At 48.3% G+C, this 20722-nt stretch overlaps 1 protein-coding gene and 2 non-coding genes across 5 annotated transcripts in view; 1 reads left to right on the top strand and 2 right to left on the bottom strand.

Moving 5' to 3' along the window:
- Positions 1 to 1555: 1555 nt before the first annotated feature.
- Positions 1556 to 20722, top strand: part of Vac14 (VAC14 component of PIKFYVE complex) — a 101183-nt gene continuing 82016 nt past the window's right edge. For 2 of the 3 annotated variants that reach the window (XR_015643389.1, XM_087594655.1), the window contains exons 1-9: positions 1556 to 1948; positions 15481 to 15631; positions 15900 to 16067; positions 16914 to 16976; positions 17734 to 17841; positions 18695 to 18804; positions 19001 to 19107; positions 20011 to 20145; positions 20545 to 20697. Coding sequence is in view for 2 of the 3 variants with exons in the window: in XM_087594655.1 (XP_087450781.1) it covers positions 1845 to 1948; positions 15481 to 15631; positions 15900 to 16067; positions 16914 to 16976; positions 17734 to 17841; positions 18695 to 18804; positions 19001 to 19107; positions 20011 to 20145; positions 20545 to 20697 (1099 nt within the window). In the remaining variant the exon portion in view is untranslated. 3 annotated transcript variants of the gene reach the window in all.
- On the bottom strand, positions 13855 to 13925 carry Trnag-gcc10 (transfer RNA glycine (anticodon GCC) 10). Its single transcript has one exon. It is a non-coding gene; the product is annotated as a tRNA-Gly (tRNA).
- Positions 14613 to 14683, bottom strand: Trnag-gcc9 (transfer RNA glycine (anticodon GCC) 9). Its single transcript has one exon. It is a non-coding gene; the product is annotated as a tRNA-Gly (tRNA).

Below are 20722 nucleotides of genomic sequence, written 5' to 3' on the forward strand. Positions count from 1 at the left end.
TAGGTGAGGTATGGAGTGAGATATAGTGCAGCTGGGGAGGGATAGGACCAGCTCACCTGCGTTCACGACCCCAGGGTCTGCTTTTCTGATGGCTGCCCTCACCAAATCCATGTGTTTCAGGTTCAGTGAAAGACCTTATTACAAAAATGGTCAGGACGGGTATGTAGCTGTTAGCTGACTAGCACATACAAAGCCTCCTATTCCGTCCTCAGCACCACATAAACCCAGTGTGGTGGCACGCACACCTGTAGTCCCAGCATTAAGGAGGTGGAGGCCAGAGGAACATAATCTTTTAGTTTTCTTATTAAGGGTTCTACTACTGTGATTAAAAACAAAAACAAAAACCCAAAACACTGAAACCAAAAGTAACTTAGGGAAGAAATGGTTTATTTCACCATATAGCTTTAGCACTAAGGGAATTCACAGTAAGAACCTGGAAACAGGAGTTAATGCCAAGGCCATGAAGGAGAGCTGCTTACTGGCTTGCTCCTTGAAGTCTGCTCAACCGCCTTCTTACAGAATCCCTGGGACCTCTGCCTAGAGTGGCCCTACCCCCATGGGCGGGACCCTCTCACGTCAATCACTACTTAAGAAACTGCCTTACAGACTTGCCTACAGCCCAATCTTATGGAGCATTTTCTCTGAGGCTTCATCCTTTCATATGATTCCAGCTTGTGTTAAGTTGACATCAAAATTAGCCAGGACTGGTATCATCATCTCCACAGAGTTTGAGTTTAGCTTACGGCACATAAAACCTTGTCTCAAGGAACAGTGAAAAAGGAAGAGCTATAGAGGACACCCGTCTTTGGGTCTCCATACGTATGTATGCACACATCTGAGTAGCACACATGTATTAAATACAGTCTGGGGGTGGGGCTCAGTTGGTAGACTTGACCAGCAAGGAGACCCTGTGTTTCATGTCCAGCACCACATAAGGTCAGCTGTGGTGACGCTTTCGTGTAATTCCTGCACTCAGCAGATGAACGAAAGGAGAATCGGGAGTTCAAGGCTATCTTCAGCTATATAGAGTTCAAGGTCCTGTCTCTAAAATAATAACTGGACTAATTATTTTACTGGACAGCAGACAAAGGCGTCTGCCGCCAAACTTGGCGACCGGAACTTGATTCTGGGACCCCCACGTGGTGAGTGGAAGGGAAGATCCGACTCCCCTAAATTGTCATCTGACCTCCAAAGGCGCACCTTTGTGCATGCACACACACGAAAATAAAATGTAAAATCAGACACATGGTTAGGATATGGTGAAAGTGATGGAAACGCTGGCATACGCGAAAGTGACTGTTAAGTGACCAAAGAATGAATGCATAAATTAAACGAGTTAGGCTCCCTCTGTAAACTCTTGTTTACAAAGCTCTGAACCTTTCGCCCTCAACCTGCTCTTCACTCTTAGCAAAAATCCCACACCAAACCGAGCAGCAGGTGGAGAGGGGAAAGCCTTGATGAGCTTGGCCAATTGGCCGCAGCAAGCACGTGGGGGCGTTTCCTAAGGGGGGCGGAACCCACGGTCGGCGGAAGGCGGAAGTGCCTGCGCCATCACGTGATCTGAGTAACATGGCCGCGGCCCAGTGAGCGTTGCCGGTTCCTGGCGGGAGCTGGTCGCGTGAGCGGTGAGGCGGTCCGGGTCGCGCGTGGGAGAACAGGGTCGGAGCAGGCAGACCCGAGGCGGCGCGTGGCGGCAGGACGAGGCAGGAGGGCCCTGGGCGGCGTAGCCCATGAGCAGGCTCGGGTGTCCGCGCGGAGCCCCACACTCCCCTGTCCCTGGTACGGCCCGGGCAGCCTCGGGCTAAGGTGTCTCGAGGCTCCCGGGCGCAGCGCGAGCTGCCACCATGAACCCGGAGAAGGATTTTGCGCCACTCACTCCCAACATCGTAAGGGCCCTGAATGATAAACTCTACGAAAAGCGGAAGGTAGCAGCGCTGGAGATCGAGAAGTAAGAGCTACTGGGACCCCGCCCTGGTTATGCCGCTCCTAGCGGCTCTTCTGGCCCCGGGCGAGGGTTCCGTATTGACCTCTCTAGTTTCAGTTCTTAGCACATTGCTTTAGAGCAGGAAATCCAAGAGCCTTATCTTTGCAAGTTCTTTAACCTCCTGATACCCTCTAATAGCAGTGAAAATTAAGATATGTGCAGTGCCTGACACATTCAGTGTGGCTTCAGTCAAAGCCAGCTAGATCAGAGAGTGGCCTCTCTGAGGAGGTGGAGAATTTGCTTGTGATGTACCGCCAGCCCCTTTCAGCTTCTGAAGAGACCATTAAGTGACAAAGTGTAGAAATAGGTCAAAGCATGATCCGATGCTCAGAAGATTGTCACGTCACCCTCCCTTGCAAGTGGAAATAGGGAAATTTGACCTTCCTCTCTTCTGCAATATTATACACGTGTGTAATGGTGCGCGGGTGTTTGCCTTGTTACCAGGTGTTCAAAATAGGGAATGTTTAATTCGGTAATGTTTTTGCAGAGTTTGTGTAAGAGCACGTGTTCTTTTCCCCAGCCAAATCTTAGTAAGTCAGTTGAGTAGGTGGTTTCAGAAGAGTAGAAAGGGAGGCAGCCTGTGAAACTAGAAAAACATTAGGAGTTAAGATGTCCAACATGGTAACAACGGACCATATGGATCTATTTAAATTTAAGTTAGCCAAAGTAGTGACACAGGCCTGTAATTCTGGCACTTGGAAGGCTCATGCAGAAATTTTGTACTAGTCCGAGATTAGCGTTGGTCTCATAGCTAGACCCAGTCTCATGAGAAAAAAATTGATAAAATGGTAAAAATTGTAAGTTCAGCACATCAGTTTCACTACCCATATTCCAGGTGTTCAGTAGCCAACCACTACAGCTGCACAGTGCAGAGTAAAAACATTTCAGTCATTGTACAGTGGTCACTTGGACAGCCCTAAGCTGGAGTGGTGTTCATTCATTGACTAGAATAGACTCTTAAGGTTTCTTAACCTCGGCGCTGCTGATATTTGGGGAGGCATAAGTCTTGGTTGAGATGGGCAGTTCTGTGCCTTCTGTGATTTTTTTTTTTTTTTTTTGCAGTACCTCTGCCCTTTACCCACTAGATGCCAGTAGTACTCCATCAGTTGTGACAATACCAAATTGTCTGCAGACATTGCCAGATGTCTCTTAAAGATTCAAAGTCACCGGGGTTGGGGATTTAGCTCAGTGGTAGAGCACTTGCCTAGCAAGCACAAGGCCCTAAGTTTGGTCCTCAGCTCCGAAAAAAAAAAAAAGATTCAAAGTCACACTAGTTGAGAACAACTGCTTTGCCCTAGACTAATGGCTTTGGACTTAGGTAAGAAGGCTCTCCCATTCATCTGCAGTACTCAACATGTCCATGCTAGCGGTTTCTTTTCCTCAGCCCCCTTTTTGTAAAGCAACCTCTTTTTATATACCTTTCTGTTTATTGCCTGGCAGTGCTGTCATGCTGGATAGTGGCACCCAAAGATGGTGTATAGGTGTGGTTATGTGTCCATGAGGTCTGTTGCTTTTGTAAAGTTGCACCGTATATTAGTCAGATTTTCATTGCTGTATCAAACACTCAAGATTTAAATGGGCAGGGTAGTCAGTGGTCAGTTGATCCTGTAGCTTTTGGGCCTGTGATGAAGCCCTTCAGGGGTGCATAGCAGAAAGAGCTCTCAGTAAGCCTAACTCTAAACCTCTGTCATCTCCAAATGTCCTAGGCAGAGAGCTACACCTTATATACATGGACCTTTGAGAAACAATTCAGATTCAGACAGTTGCACACTGACACCAGTTTTTTCCACTCACTCAGCTTCACAGAAGTTTCTGCTTTTATCCTGGCTTGAGTCATCTGTTAGATCACTGAACAGAGGTGTTCATAACATTGCTGCTTCCAGCACAATCTATGTAAGTCTTCCCTGCAGGTGGGTCTGAGGGGCTCTTGACACAGTTTGTTTTATATTAGCCTTAGTCCTTGATTTGTAAAATTCAGAGGAAATTCTTAGGGTAGTAAGGGACTATGACCTACTTAAGAGAAAAAACATTGTATTTATTCCTCTACACTCAACACAGTGAGTGCCTAGTGGCATTTGACACATGTATACAGGAAAGAATAGCTTTATGGTTTTGATTAAGGAAGTAACATTGTAGTCTAAGGAACTTGCTACTCAAAAGTGGCCTGCAGACAGCTTAGGGAGAGACCTGGCTTCATCCTTGTGTGGATTAGAATTGGCCCTCCAACAAGATTCCCGCATGACTGTTGTACATGTTAAAGCTTAGCAAATGCTAACTGAGCGACCTTCTGTTCTGTACATATAATATTCCATATCTGCGTATATTCTTTATCCAACTAATCCTTGGCCAAATAGCCTATTACTCCATCCCCACAGACATGCCATCAAAGAAGTTAGAACATTAGCTGTTGCCTGTGGAATGGGACAGCTCATGTGCTGCAGAAATGAGCACGCTTGCCCTGCTCTGAGTTGAGTGGCCCTTCCAAGGTGCCTGTTTCTTAGGAGGCCACATGGAATACTGGTGAAGGGCCCTAAAGCCTGGTAGATGGGCTTCCGACTCCTATTCACTAGTTAGGTGCGCCTGAGCGAGCTAATTAACCTCAATGTCCTCATCCGCAAACTAATAATAGTATTCATTGGGGCATTTTATTACTGGAGCTAATGTTGTAAATGTGGTTACTGCAGTACTAGATACATTGCAACTGTTATGTAATGTGCAAACAGCTGTTACATAATTATTTTAAATATTTATAATTGTTTTATATCAGTACTTCTCTTGCTACTTTTTGGTTGTCAGAATAATGGCCTCCTAAAGATATCTTAATCCCTGGAACCTGTGAATATTTGAATTTAAGATAGCAGGTATGAGCTTGCAGAGATGGCTCAGTGGGAATATTAGTTATTTTTCTGTTGCTGCAGTAAAAGACCATGAGCCAAAATCACCTTATGGAGGAAAAGGGTTGCTTTAGTTTATGGTTTCAGAGGGCAAGCCCATAGTGGCAGTAGACGCCTGGCAGCTGGAGAGGAAGCCGAGAGCTCATTTCTTTTTTTTTTTTTTTCTTTTCTTTTTTTCGGAGCTGGGGACCGAACCCAGGGTCTTGCGCTTGCTAGGCAAGCGCTCTACCACTGAGCTAAATCCCCAACCCCGAGAGTTCATTTCTGTTCACTCACGTAAAGCAGAAGAGCAAACTGCAAGTGGGGTGAGCATGTGAGTTCTCAAGGCCTCCTCCAGCAACACTCCACCTCCCGAAGGTTCCATAGCTTCCCCCCCCTAAACAGCGCCACCAACAGGCAACCAAATGTTTTAGATATGCAAGCTTATGGGGGATGTTTCTCATTCAAATATCACAGTGGGAAAAGTCCTTGCTACAACCCTACACCAGCATGGACTCTGAATTTGGATCCCCAGCACTTAGTAAAACCTGGCCTGGCAGCATACCAAGAAATCCCAGTGCCTGGGCTTAATGGTCAGTCATTCTAGCTGTAACAGTGAAGTCCAGTGAGAAACCTGTCTCAAAAAGTTCTACCTCCCCGTCCTGTGATGGAGACAGAGTTGGCTTCCAGCCCCACACGCACTCATGTATACAAGGATAGCTGCGCATGTCTCTACCATACACCACAGAGCTAGAGAGGGAGAAAAGATAACATGCATGATCAAAGTTGCTAATCAGGTGATTTTAAAATGGGGGGATTAGCCTAGATTACTCGTGTGGACCTGGTGTAACCCTAAGTTTAGTGTGAAAGAGGGAAGCAAGAAGAGTATCAGAGACTCCAGCAGCAATCACGAGCTTTGAGGTTCTAAGGAGCTAGTCAGAGAATGTGGGCATCATCTAAAAGCTGGCAAGAAGGTTTTCCTGCTCTACAGGAAAATCAACCTTCCTAATGCTGAGACCCTCTAATACAGTTCATCATGTTGTAGCGACTGCCCACCATAAAATTATTTCATTGCTACTTCATAACTGTAATTTTGCTATTGTTAATAATCATAATATAAATGTCGCATATGCAGGATATCTGATATGCAACCCCCAAAGGCCTTTCGACTCACACTACTGTACAGCCTCCAAAATATATAGCAACTTGCTCACACTCTGATTAGTTCAATAAGTAAGTTGTGTCCTAAGCCTCTGAGTTTGTGGCCGTTAACAGGAGCCAGTAGAAGACTGGTAAAACTCTGGGAGGTACTAGTGATAAACTCTGAGTGGTACAGTTTTAGAAACTCTAGACCATCCTGTTCTACATGCTGCCCCTCTGAAGGCCTTGAGCTCTGTGGAAGCAGGAACCCATCTTCATACCATGCTGCCCAGGAGTTTGTCCCTGTCTCAGCTGCCTAGTAGTTTGTCCCTAATTTTCCCAAACCAAGCAGGAAGCCTCAGCCTCATGAACAGCTAAGCTCAGTTGTCAGAGTGAGATGTGATTAGGGCCCCTTTAAAGTACACCTCCAGTAAATAGGATTCAAATCTCAGAGGCAGAACAGGAGACTGCTTTGTGGTTTTCATGGAGGCAGGAGTCTTCGGCTTCCTTAGTTCTAGCTGGAACTGCCCATTGGGTGAAGGAAAACTGAGGGGTGTTAAGTGTATTGTGAGCTTTTCTCAACCCCTGTTAAGTGCACAGTCTGCCCCTGCTGCTGTTACAAAAGACTACAGGCTGGTGACTTCAGTAATAGCCATTTATTGCTCACAGTTCTAGGGGCCTGGCCTTTTCTTCACATACAGGTGCTTTGGGGGTTGGGGCATTTAGCACCTTAGCATGAAGAGTACTTAGTCATCAGTGATCATTAGTGATCACAGTGAAACATGAGACCACATGTACGTAAAGTTCCATCTGCCCTACTACCTGGGGTAGAAATGGGATCAGAGGGATGGAGCGAAGCATCCCCATGGTTAGCCATTGTTTTACCCACCCTGCCTCTCACTGCCCTATGAGCCAGATAGTGCTAAAGCATTTCACAGAAGAGGAAGTAGAGATCTCTTATTAAATCATCATTCTAAGATTTACAGCTAGAACCTGAGTTTACCTGTCCTAAAGGACATCCCCACTAGCTGGGTATGTTAAACCCTACTCCAGACAAGAAGTCCCACTCCAGACAAGGGTGCCCAAAGGGGAGATGTGTGTATAATGAGTCTCATCCTTGGATATCTCTGTAGTGACCTTAGCTGCTTCTTTTGGTTCTCCAAAGACCGTCTGCTCAGATGACAGCCAGTACCGCACGTGGTATTCCTAAGGGAAGTAAGGTGGTTTACAGTTATTGCAGGTCCTCAGATGCTAACTGTCCAAGGAAAGTCCTACATGGTTCCAGTCTGCCAGCATGTTGTGACCAGACTCTAAAAGCACACGTTGAGTGCCTACTGGACCTGAAGAGCTCTCCTGCCACTGCCTCTGTCCGCATGGTGCCATAACTTCATAAAGATGAAGGCACTCAGAACTTTAGGATGGGTCGTTGTGTTCATTTTCAGGAGGGTTTTTGAGAGAGGTTTTCACATAGCTCAGACTAGGCTCAGACTCCTGATGAAGCCAAAATGACCTTGAACTCTGTCATTCCGTGCTGAGATTGCAAGCACATGTCACCGCACCCGACGTGTGTCGGTCTATCTGGAGATAGAGTCCAGAGCTTTGTGCATACTGGGTAGGCACTCTACCAGCTGAGGTAACCTCTGCAGTCCCTATTTATTTTTTGAGACAGGGTCTCATGTGTCCCATGCTGACCTTAAGTTCCTTGTGTAGCAGATGACGGATGACCTTGTGAAGTACAGATCCTCCTGCCTCCGTCCCTGGAATACTGGGATTGCAGGCTTGCACCATCACCACTCTCTGGTTTTATGCAATTAAATTAGGAATTAATTAGGAATTAATTAGGAATTAAAATCAGAGCCTCATGCATACTAGGCAATCACTACCAACTACACTACATCCCCAGTCCCCACTTTGGGTTTTGTGGCCCCTCAATTTCAAAGGAAACAATGGTTGACCAGTATTAATGAAAAGATTGGTAAGGTGCTGGTGTGGTCTCTACTGGAGAGGCAAATATAGGAGACAGGTACAGAGGACACTATAGCTATCAAGTGGGTCAGGCCAGCTCTGCACAGGGGAGCCTGCTGTGTCTTGCTGCTGGCTGGGAAGCTTCTCACACGTTCCTGAGCGCAGCTTGTGCTACCAGCCATACAACTCTAACAAGTACAATCTTCCTGCACTTGGAATTCTAAAAGCTATCAATGCGGTACCCTTTGAGAACCCTGGCAAAGTTAGGGACCAGAGCTCTGAATGCTACTTGCATAGTTCCAGTTCCTGGGCACGTCCTAGAGTAGTTTGAGGCAATTTGTGGAGTTTGGGCTCAGCTCTGCTGTTTGTCAGCTGTGGGATCCACAGCAGATTGCTTAGGGCTGGGGTCAGAGGCTGGTAGTATGTTCTACCTGCAGACTCTTTGGGCCTGAATCTCAGGGCAAGTTAATAATGAAATTTGGGTTACTGTGGAGTTATAGCTGGGGGGGTGCCACATTCCTGTTCAATAAGAGCCAAACCCCATCCTTCTGCTGGTGTGCTCACCAAGGCTTCTCACTCCAGAACCTCCATTGACTCTGTTTAACTCCCCTGCCTACCCACTGTGAAGATTGCTTTTTGTTTTGTTTTTGTTTTATGAGACAGGGTTATTCTGTGTAGCCCTGGCTGTCCTGGAACTCACTCTGCAGACCTGGCTGGCCTCAAACTTAGAGATCTACCTGCCCCTGCCTCTCCAGTGATGGGATTAAAATTGTGCACTATTCTATTGCCACCCCGCAAAGATTGCATTTGTGACTTCTGGTTGGATGTCTCTGTGCCTTGGCTTACTGTTGTTTTTTTGTTTTTTGTTTTGTTTGTTTTGGTTTTTTTTTTGTTTTGTTTTTAATGTACCTTAAAAACATTATGCTGGGTGAAAGAAGCAGGCGGCCACAAAAGGCCAGAAGTACCATATCTATAGGGACAGCAGATTTTGGTGGCTGGAGGTTGAGAGGAAAAAGCTAGAGGAGATGGAGTGACAGCTCAGAGGCACAGGGTTGCCTTAGAGCTTATGGAAGTGCCTTGAAGTGATTGTGATACCAGCTCTACAAGTCGGCATGTGATAAAAACCACTTCGCTGTCTACTTGCAAGTAATGACTGATGGCTTGCATGTTATATCTCGTCTTTGAAAGTAAAAAGATAGATGATGCATCATTACGGGGGTGAGGGGCACTTACTAATGGTCACAGTTGTCACCTACAGTCACAATCCTCTTTTCTCCCACCCATAGCCAGTGAGTACTCAGTGTGGCTTTGGGTTGGGGAGTGATAGCAGATTTTTTTGTTGTTGTCGTTGTTTATCATGTATATGAGTGTTTCCCTGCATGTCTGCACTGTGTGTGTAGTGCCCATGGTGTCCATAAGACAGCCTGGAACTGGAGTTACAGTTGTGAGCTGCCATTTGAGTACTGGGAATTGAACCCGTGTCCTCTGTAAGAGCAGCAAGTGGTCTTAACTGCTGAGCTGTCTCTCCAACCCTTAGGTTTTTTAATACAATATCTTTACTCCTTGATAATTTCTTGCATGCATGCCATGTGGTTTTACTATACTTACCCCAACTCTGTCCCCATACTCAGTATGTTGTGAGTTAAATCCCCAGCCTTGTCAGAAGAGGCATATGCTCATTTCCATTCAGTTTTCTGGTGGTGTGTGAGCAAATGGAAACCAACTTACTCTCGTATTTGGGGAGCAGATGGAGACATACTTCCCCAGATTCTCTGGGAAATTGCTGCCTGGATGTGCCATCTGAATTCGTATGTCAGTCACATGGAGAGCTGAGACAGATAATTGTATTTGCAAGGGGAGAAAAAAAAGGCAGCCTCAGCTACAGGCTGCAAGCCTCACCACAAAGGCATGAGTGTCAGCTGTGGCTTACCTCTGTCCTCCTTGGAGCCAGAGTGAGACAGGCTACTCAGTCAGTGGTGTTGAATGAACATTGTCTTGGGTGGTGTGTGTAGAGTGCATCATCTTCTGGTTCTGACTTGAACACGTGCAGTGCAGGATACATGATACACCTTGTCTAATTCTCTTTTTAAAAGAGAAATTCTTGTGATTATTTCCAAAGCTGTGTGGCCTTATGTTGCTTAATCTCTATAGCTGTAAACTAGATCAGAGAGATACCAGACTGGGTGGCAGGTTTTATTTAGGTTTAAGTTTGATTACCCATTATCTTAGGGTTAGCATTGCTGTGGTGAAACTCCATGACCAGAAGCAGCTTGAGGAGGAAAGGGTTTATTCAGCTTAGCTTTCACATCACTGTTCATTGGGAAAGGAAGTCAGAACAGGAGCTCACACAGGGCAGGAACCTGGAGCTGACTCACAGGCCATGGGGGGGGGGGGGGGGCTGCTGCTTACAGGCTTGCTCCTCATGGCTTCTTCAGCCTGCTTTGTCATAGTACCCAGGACCACCAGTGTTGGGGTGGAGGTGTGGTGTCCCCACCCATAATGGGCTGGTCCCTTACTGCCTGGTCACCTGGAGGTATTTTTTCAACTAAGGTTCCCTCCTCTCAGGTGACTCTAGCTTGTGTCAAGTTGACATAAAACTAGCCAGCACACTAGTGTCAACGGCAGCACACTAGTGTCAACGGCAGCACACTAGTGTCAACAGCAGCACACTAGTGTCAACGCCAGCACACTAGTGTCAATGCCAGCACACTAGTGTCAATGGCCAGCACACTAGTGTCAACGGCAGCACACTAGTGTCAACGGCCGCACGTTGGCTGGTGGACAGTGAGTGCTCAGGCAGTACTTAGTCTTTCTCTCACAGTAGAGGGCAGCTCTCCTGAGATGTCTGCACTCGATGTGTATGTGGAGATGTCTGAACACTGAGCAGAGGATGGTCTACAGAGGGGCCGCCTGAGTCTAGAATGTGTTCACTTCCAGCTAAGAAGAAACTGGAATGGGGGGGTGTTTGTTTTTGTTTTTTTTAGATTCATTTTATGTGAGTGCACTGTAGCTGTCTTCAGACACACCAGAAGAGGGCATCAGATCCCATTACAGATGGTTGTGAGCCACCACGTGGCTGCTGGGAATTGAACTCAGGACCTCTGGAAGAGCAGTCACTCAGACCATGAACGTGCAGGAAGCTGAGGAGGGTGCAGAGGCAGAGAGCCCGACTTGATACAGTTTAAAGGACGTAATACTTTGTTGACGTCAAGGGTTCACACCTTCTGTGGTCCTGAGAAATGGACTTACTCTCCCCAAGGTTGTTCAGATCTAGACATTGAGGATGATGGTAGCTACAGTAACTGACCTGTGAAGTCGGCAGCATAGCCTGCTGACTCACCAGGCTGGGGGTATCAGTGCGGGCTCTCACTATGTGGGCAGGTGTGGAGCCAGGTTTTCTCTTGGCTGATAGGAATCCAAAAGTATCCAATGGAGCTGTAGTTCCTCTACCAAGGGAGCAGTCAATAGAGCAGTCTCTTTGATAACTTGGTGCTGCCCACCCTGGGGCTCATGTCTTTCGGGTGTCTCTACCAGCCTTCTATACCTCCAACCAATTGCAAGCAGAGGCTCTAAGAAACCACTAAAGGACCTGGTGCTAGTAGGGAATCAGCTGGTTGAACTGGTTTTTCCCCCCAATACTTTGTGGGGAAAGCAGGCAGTAGCAGCATCTCTTTGGAGTATAGAACAGTAAATCCTGAGGCCTTTGTGTCATTGGAGGACCCCAGGGATTCATGATCAGGAGTTTCTAGGCCAGATACTAACTTCAAAAAACGAGTTCAGCCAAAGACCCCCCACCTCTGTCTCCCGATCAGTAGATGAAAGCCGAGCCAGCCTATCGTCTTTGAAGAAGACTGGGCCTGGAGCTGGGGTACCTGCTGTTGAACTTCACTTACTCTGCTCCCCTTATGGTTGCTTTTCTTCTCTTCCCTGTCCCTCTGAAGTCATGAGACCAAGGCACTGCAGTTTTAGAGTGCAGCTGACCCTCAGCAGGAGCACTTTAAGTCCCATCCCTCTCTGTGTGTGTGTGTGTGTGTGTGTGTGTGTGTGTCTACAGTCACCAGCCATGGCTATAGTGAACTGGGCTCTTCTCAGTGTATATTTTGAGATCACAGGAAAGATGCCGTTTGCTCATGCTAACTTGTGATAAGATAGGAGGGGCTCAGCACCATCAGAAGCTGCATCCGCTAACCCCACAGGCCATGTTTTCCCATGCAAGCAACATGGCCCCACAAGGCTTCACCCATGTTTGCCCTACAGCTGTGCCCCCTCAGCTCTGCCAGCCTTTGCAGACTGACTCCACTGGCAGCTGTTTACTGATTGGCCGGCTGCTGGATGCACATCACTGAGCTGGAAACAGCTGGTCCTAGAATTGCAAAGGGGACAGTGCTCAAGGCCTTGATCAGGCTTTATGGAGGTAGAAGGTGGCACCATTCAGTACCCAGAAGGGCACTCACTGCTTCTGGGTGCTGAGGAGGAATAACCCCTCAGACCATGAACGTGCAGGAAGCTGAGGAGAGTGCAGAGGCAGAGCAGATAAGGACAGGCCCGAGTGAGAGGAGCAGCCCCCCCAGGAAGGCCCAAGTGAGAGGAGCAGCCCCCCAGGGAGGCCCGAGTGAGAGGAGCAGCACCCCCAGGAAGGCCCGAGTGAGAGGAGCAGCCCCCCTAGGAAGGCCCGAGTGAGAGGAGCAGCCCCCCCTAGGAAGCTGGGGCTGGTGGAAGTGGGAGGTGGGGAGTGGGCAGGCTAGAAGGTCATGGGGCCTGTTCTGACTGCTAAGGGTGGCCTTGATTCCTGAAACAAGATTGGCCCCAGGGCTGCCCCTGTGCCATCTGAGTTCATAATGCTGATGAGAAGGTGCTAGAATAGTTTTCCCTCCAGGGGCGCCTTTGCTTTCGACAGATGTTTTCCCAGAAGATACAGAAACTTAGATTTAATGGCCTTTGTAGTGACCTGGGGTGAGCTAAGTAAGCGCTGGTGAGTTTCCCAGTTGGGAGAAAGGCGCCACTGAGCTCATGAATCGTCCCCACTGTCCATCTTCTTTAAAACCCCCTGTTATTGAAAGTGGTGGCTCCAGCACCAAGGCCACTCCCTCCTTTCCAGTAGGTCTTTGTGGGAGCCTGTGCTGTCTTCAGAGGTTCCTCACAGTCTTTCAGATTTCTAGCCACACTACAGATCACTCCTCAGGTTCCCCTGCATCCCCTGGTGGCCACTTTTCCATGGCTCCTCATGGCCACCAGAGGGAGATGGGGTTGCTTTGCCATGCCATCAGGGCCTTTCACTGCTCGCACCTTTCCAAACCTATTATTTCTCCTCGCCTTGGCCTGGCTTCTGCCAAGCCAAATGTTTGCCCATCTTGCCTTTGCCCAGATGAATACCTCCTCATGCTTCAGAACCCTCTCCCAGGCCAGTCGCCTAAGAACAGGACAAATGTTACCTGTTTTCCCTGCGTCTGTGCAGGGCTGGCATCTGGGAGGAGTGCTCCCCAGCTGCTCCATGAGTGTCTGGGATTCTGTAAGACAGGAGAGGAGCTTGTGTCAGGGATGCCTGTGGGAGGGAGACTGGCTTTCCTCTTGGGTCCTGGCCTGGCCTGGAGGGTGCCTTCACATACAGGTGCTGCTGCACCTCCTGCAGGCGAAAGCAGAGCTCAGCTTCTGGGCAGGAGTGGGAGGCGCAGTCACTTGCTCTAGGTGGCTATTAGTATAGCCCCATGTTCTTGATTCTTCAAGGACACACAGGTTCTGGATCTTTGTGGAATTTAGGAAATGCTTTTCCATGAAGAACATTTAAAAACAGGCCAAAACCAAGTCATTTCCTTTTTTTTTTATTTTAACTATACTCACAAGTTTATTAGGCAGTATGAAATTTTCATCTCTTGGAATTAAAAATATTGCTACTGCATTGGCCGGGAATCGAACCCGGGCCTCCCGCGTGGCAGGCGAGAATTCTACCACTGAACCACCAATGCTCCAGCTGTGAGCAGCTGTGTGGCACCTCCCTATAACCTCATCCCTGGGCCTCCTTGTGTATGTGTTGAGTCACAGCCCAGTTTATGATCCTGCCACATCAGCTTAGCTTCAAGAACAGCTAGTTCCAGAGCTAGGAGAAAGTGAGGGGTGAGTGTGGGTTTGTGTGCATGTGAAATAGATTTGCCTTTGGGCTTGAGACAGGAAAAAGAGCTCCACTCCCTCCTCCTTAGTAAGCAGCAAAACGCACGGAGACTGTGGGTGAGCCTCCCCTCTGCTGTTGAACTGGTTGGTATGCTGCTCTCAGTTTTCACACTGCTTCCTGCTGGCGACTGGCCCAGGCCACGGGCAGCACTGTGGGATTCTTTAGGTGAAGTGAAGAAGCCAGACTCCTGCAGCCAGTCACACTTGTCAGAGAGCCCAGCAATTCCCTGTGGACTCTGGAGCAGAAATTGTAGTCTTTGGGCTGCTCCAGGCCTTGTGTGGTTGAGGGGCCTGGCTCTTCTGGCAGGATTTCTGCTAGGAAACTGACCAGAAAAAGACACACACACACACACACACACACACGTACACATGCACCACAAACAAATAAAAACAAACAAATTTTAAAGTAAGTGTGTGTGTGTGTGTGTGTGTGTGTGTGTGTGTGTGTGTGTGTGTGTATTTACAAAAAAGAAAAAAAAAGGCTCTGCATTGGCCGGGAATCGAACCCGGGCCTCCCGCGTGGCAGGCGAGAATTCTACCACTGAACCACCAATGCTCCAGCTGTGTGGTGTGGTGTCTGTAGAGCTCTTCTCAGGGCTGTCTCGTTGAAGAAACACTCGGCTTCACCTGGCTGGTTTGTCCTGTTTAGGAAACCACCCAGGATTAGTGCATCTGTTCTTTCCCAACCTTCTTACAAGCTTCTGGAGTCAGCACCTATGATCTGACAACTCCTCCCACCTAAAAGCCCTTGAGTCATCTGTAACCCCATAATGATGTCCTTCCCTTCAGTACACGATCCTGCCTTTCCATTTCATGTTAGTAGGCAAAATGGAGTAATACACTACCTCCCTTTACCTAGGAAATGCCTGTTAATGTTTTTAAAATATTTCAAATGGGACCACCCTGTCAGTCTCCTGGATAGACAGCATTTTCTGCTTCTATGACAGCACTACTCTATTTTGCTACAATTGTCTGATTTGATTTTGCCACTGAATGGAGCAAAACTAAGCCACGTGTCCCAGCACAGATACAGAGGAGTCCTTAGACGCGTGAGTGCAGAGCTGAGCAAGTGTTAGATGATGTTAGTGATACAGATGGGTATTAGATTCCCAGAAGTGAGCTGGCCCTGCTAGTCCACACTGCATTACATACAAAGGGAAACTGAGCACGGAGCAGGGAAATGATGATGACCTAGCCAGCAGCAGAACTGAGAGGACCTATCCTTGGAGGCTGACCCCCAGTCTTCTTTTGAAAGGATCATCTCTGCTCCTCACCCCAGGCCCTGCTCTGGAGCCCAGACAGCAGACGTAGCCTGGTTTTATGGGTCCCACAGTTTCTCTTTCCTTTCTCCAGGCTGGTGAGGGACTTTGTGGCCCAGAACAACACTGTGCAGATCAAGCATGTGATCCAGACCCTGTCGCAGGAGTTCGCCCTGTCCCAGCACCCCCACAGCCGGAAAGGGGGTCTCATCGGCCTGGCAGCCTGCTCTATTGCCCTCGGCAAGGTACGCATGGCTTCTGAGGGGCAAACATGTCAGAAATGGACTTCCTTCTGATTGAGGTATCCAAATACCTTCCTACCTGAGCCCCAGCAGGACCATTTACAGACTTGTATTTTATCAAGACTTCTGCATTTAAGACTATTAGCAAATATCGCTGAGTGGCCTTGCAACCATGTTCCCGTAGTGTGGTCCCATTTCTGGGAGGCTGGCTTGGGTGTCTCTGAGGGAGGGGACTAGCCCTTCTAACTAGACCTCTGGCTGTTGATTACAGGACTCAGGGCTCTACCTGAAGGAGCTGATAGAGCCAGTGTTGACCTGTTTTAATGATGCAGATAGCAGGCTGCGCTACTATGCTTGTGAGGCCCTCTACAATATCGTCAAAGTGGCCCGAGGTGCCGTGCTGCCACACTTCAATGTTCTCTTTGATGGACTGAGTAAGGTAACTTCTGATTCAGCTAAGAGCAGCCCACCCACCTGACTTGACTTTCTAGGACCCCAAGAGCTTAGGACATTTGCCCAGAGGCAAGCGGAGCGGTAAGCATGTTGCTGCAGGGGCACACAGCCTGGTCTGATTTTTCATAGACTTGTATCAGTGTGATTTTATGTCCCTGTTCATCCTCACTGCACTCTGTGGGAGTATCAGCCTGCTGTACACATTAGTAGAAAAGCTGATAGTTTGAGAAGCACTAACCGCCCAGGCAGAGGTAACAATGATGACTCCAGTACAGGCTGTCCTTTTAAGGACAGTGATGACCATCTCCCTCTGCTAGAGTGATCCCCTTTAGAGCTTTAGGGTCCCTATTGCTCTCCTTCTTGGCTCTCAGCCTGGTGGGTTGCCTTTCCCCTCACCCTGGTGGGGATGCCCTCCCCTCAGCCTGGGGCAGTCGCCCTAACCAGTTGTACAGAGTGGCCCAACAAATGTTACCCCTGTAGAATGAACAACTGGACATTTCTAAATGCCACCCTCTTGGCTATCCCAGGGTCCCATGAGAGAACCAAGCCTTTTTAGATGAGAATGCCCTGGGAGCAGCCACTGGAAACAGTTGTGTGACCCAGTTACATCATGGCCTGGGAACCCCAGCAGAGCTTGGGCTGGCCCTGAACAAATGGGAACTCTACTATAATTGATTGATTTACTACCTTTCTCAGATCAAACCCTGGGAAAGACTCCACTTGGCGTGCTAATCTGCACCATGGCCTTGGCTGTGCTGTGCATCGGGTCCCTAGGCTCATGTGTCACTGTGACTGAACATTGCCTCTGTTTCTCTGTTTTGGTGCCTCATAGTTGGCTGCTGACCCAGACCCCAATGTGAAAAGTGGATCCGAGCTCCTAGACCGCCTTTTAAAGGTATTCCACTCCAGCCCTCTTTTATCTTAGACTTTATTGCCTCTGTATGTGTAGAGTAGAAATTCTGGTACTGACAATGTTTTTCCTCGTTTAAGTTGTTTTTATATATAGCACATACATATATTAAAGCTTACTGCTTGGTATGCAGTTTCATATGTAAAGCTATTACTACTACAGTCAAAATACAGAACTGGGCCTCCCCTGAGTGAGGTCTGTTTGGGGCGGGAACAGGATGGGAGTCTGTTCTGCTGTTTTACGTATTTTGACTGCTTGCTTGTCTATGCACTACCTGTGTGCCTGGTCACTGCAGAAGTGATGAGAGTGTCCTATCCCCTGGAACAAGAGTTACAGCTGGTTAGAGTCTCCATGTGGGTGCTGAGAATCAAACCTTGATTCTCAAGAATAGCAGCCAGTGCTCCTAACTGCTGAGCCAGCGATTAAGAATCTTATGTTTTAATGCCCCACTCAGAACAATGAAGTTAAACTTTAACCCCAGCCTTTCATGACAGGGTGCCAAGCCTTGACCCAGACTTCAGAGTAGGGTTTTGCCATTCATTTAGGTCTATTGGCTTTGCTCTGCTGACCATATTTTGTTTGGCTTCGGGCCTATTACAATGCCAGTTCGCCAGGGACCTCTCCTACCTGACTCAGGCTCTACCATTTCTCTCTATGGTTACCTGGCCCTCAGATCAGCCCAGGGCCAGCAGCCAGCAAGCCCAGTGCTGGTTCCTCATAACCCTTACCCTTCAATCCACAGGACATTGTAACAGAAAGCAGCAAGTTTGACCTGGTGGGCTTCATCCCCCTTTTGCGGGAGAGGATTTACTCCAACAACCAATACGCCCGACAGTTCATCATCTCCTGGGTACGGTCTAGTCCTTGGTAGATTCTTCCAAGAACCAAGAGTTTCTTTTCTTTCCTTTTTTTTTTTTTTTTTTTTTTCTTTTTTTCGGAGCTGGGGATCAAACCCAGGACCTTGCGCTTTCTAGACAAGTGCTCTACCACTGAGCTAAATCCCCAACCCGAACCAAGAGTTTCTAGTGGAATCATGTGGGCTCTTGGGACACACACAGTGGTTCTTTTGGCTAAGAGACACCTCTTTGTCTCTATTTCCTAATAATCTTCAAACATCTCATCACCAAAAACACTGTGGGTTGGGCATGGTGATATATGCCTTTAATCACAATACTTAGGAAGCAGAAACAGGCAGAGCTCTGTGAGTTCAAGGCCAGTTTAGGACTACACAGTGAGACTTTGTCTCAAAAAGCAAACCAACAAAAGCACTCTGTCTAATGTTGTCTTACTGCCTGTCCTGTTTGCCCCTGAAGGTATATGATTCTTGCCTTGTCCTAAAAGAATATGCCCAGGATTTCTGAAGGCCATGGTGCCACACCCAGCTACTCTGCCTCTGCGAACCAGCTTCATCCAGCCTTCTCTGTTAATCACCCTCTCCCCTCCACCTCTGTGAACCAGCTTCATCCAGCCTTCTCCATTAATCACCCCCTCCCCTAGCATCCAAATCTGCCTGGAGTCAAACTCCCACTTCCTTGCCCATAGAACAGAAAAATTCCTGCCAGCACTCCACTGTAGATACCTGCAATGCCATGACACAGGCCTCTAGTTTTTCCACTGCTGGTTCCAAGGGAAGAGTAGAAGGAGACCAGGCTCTACACCCAAGCCAGCTCTCAGCTCTCCCTCTTACTACTCCCCTCCATCAGATCCTGGTTCTGGTGTCAGTGCCAGATATTAACCTGCTGGATTACCTGCCAGAGATCCTGGACGGGCTCTTCCAGATCCTGGGTGACAACGGCAAAGAGATTCGGAAAATGTGAGTTGTGGGAAACAGCAGGCAGCTGCCGCTCACTGGATTCCCTGTGGGTACTTCTTCCTATACCCTTCCCCATGGTGGAGTAGAAAGCTCATCTTCCCAGCCTCTGCTCAGTGTCCTCCTGACAAGTGTAGGGATTGACCCAGAGCAGAAATGGGCTGGCATGCTAGCTCATGCTTCCTTTTCTCATTGGTAGGTGTGAGGTGGTTCTTGGAGAATTCTTGAAAGAAATTAAGAAGAACCCATCCAGTGTGAAGTTTGCTGAGATGGCCAACATCCTGGTGATCCACTGCCAGACCACAGGTGAGTGTGTGGAGGCCCTGTAGCTACAACTTCCTCCTCAGAAGCCCCTGTCTCTCATAGCCAGACTTCAGTATGGGGCAAAAAGGACGCATGCGGGCTAGACATTGCATGTGACTCTGGATCTGGAAGTAGTAGGGTGGTGGGTGGGAGTCAGAAGAGATCTATGTTCTCTTTTGATGCATACACTTTGACCTGGCCTGAAGATCTTGTAGCTGTGCTTTGCCTTAGGTGAAGATAGGGTGTGTGGAGGCCAGAATCACCTTTCCCTTGGCATCTATAGGCTGTCAAACCACGTGACACAGTCACACCAATGGCTGCTTATTACTGGCCAAGAACCTATAGGTCACCTAGGTGACTTTGCTCCCTTGTCCAGACTGGGCATAATCATGACCTAAAGCCAATTGCAGGCTCAGTTGGAGCTAGGTGGTGTGTGATGGCCCCCATCTGACATGGGGTAATGGTACTCAGCATCCAGTAGGCTGGACAGCATCAGCAGGGTTCCAAGAGAGACAGGACACAGACATAGACAGGACTCTTGATGCCTATGCTTAAACCAGAGACACAACTACATCCTGTTAGCCAGAGTAGGCAGTTTTCTGGATCCGTGGATAGGAGAATGAATTCCACTTAGAAATGAAGCACATCATATTGCTGCAGGCATGGATTGGGGGAGTGAAAGGTATCATGGCTGTTTTCGAAGTCCAGTGCAAGATTATCATTCTTAAACCTATCCTTCCAACCCTTTAGAAAGCAGGGAGCCCAGGAAGTGTTGTATTCATATAGATAGAAGCAGTCAAGCCCCTGATTCACAAGCCTCCAAGCCTAGCCTTTGTGCTTGGTAGATGGGAGGAGCTCTTCAGTGCATGCGCCAGCCCCTCTAGAAGCCACCAATTCCTCTTCCAGATGACCTGATTCAGCTGACGGCTATGTGCTGGATGCGGGAATTCATCCAGCTGGCAGGCCGGGTAATGCTGCCCTATTCCTCTGGGATCCTGACTGCTGTCCTGCCCTGCTTGGCCTATGATGACCGCAAGAAAAGTATCCTTCACTCTGGAAAGGAAACTGAAGTGGAGGGTCTGTGAGTGGGAAGGGTTCCCTTAGGCTCCTTCACTCCTAGGAAGCAAGAGATGAAGCTGAATGTGGACTAGGAAAGCCAGGGATGCAAGACTGATGCTGGCTGTTCCCAGTCCACACTTGCTTACTTCCAGATACAGAGCAGCAATCGCATGTGCCAAGGTTCTACCCTACAGAGCTCATCCCTCTGTACCTTGGGTGAGAAATACCCAAGTGGAAGAGGGGCCACCTGTGAGAACGATCTCACAAGGGTGCATGCAACAGGAGCGAGGCTTAAGGAGGACTAAGCCTGTGACCAGGAAGACTGGTGGCCTTTGGCCTTAGGAGGTCTTCACATGGGGTGATCCTTACATCAGTAGACAGGTATCAAGGAGGTGGCCAATGTGTGTAACCAGAGCCTGATGAAGCTGGTTACCCCTGAGGATGATGAACCAGATGAGCCAAAGTCAGTAGCACAGAAGCAGACAGAACCCAACCCTGAGGATTCCCTGCCAAAGCAGGAGGGGACAGCCAGTGGTGAGTACCCTGATGTCAGAGTCCC

The sequence above is a fragment of the Rattus norvegicus genome, chromosome 19 (genome assembly GCF_021556685.1).
Source record: "Rattus norvegicus strain SHRSP/BbbUtx chromosome 19, alternate assembly SHRSP_T2T, whole genome shotgun sequence".
Lineage (NCBI taxonomy): Eukaryota > Metazoa > Chordata > Mammalia > Rodentia > Muridae > Rattus > Rattus norvegicus.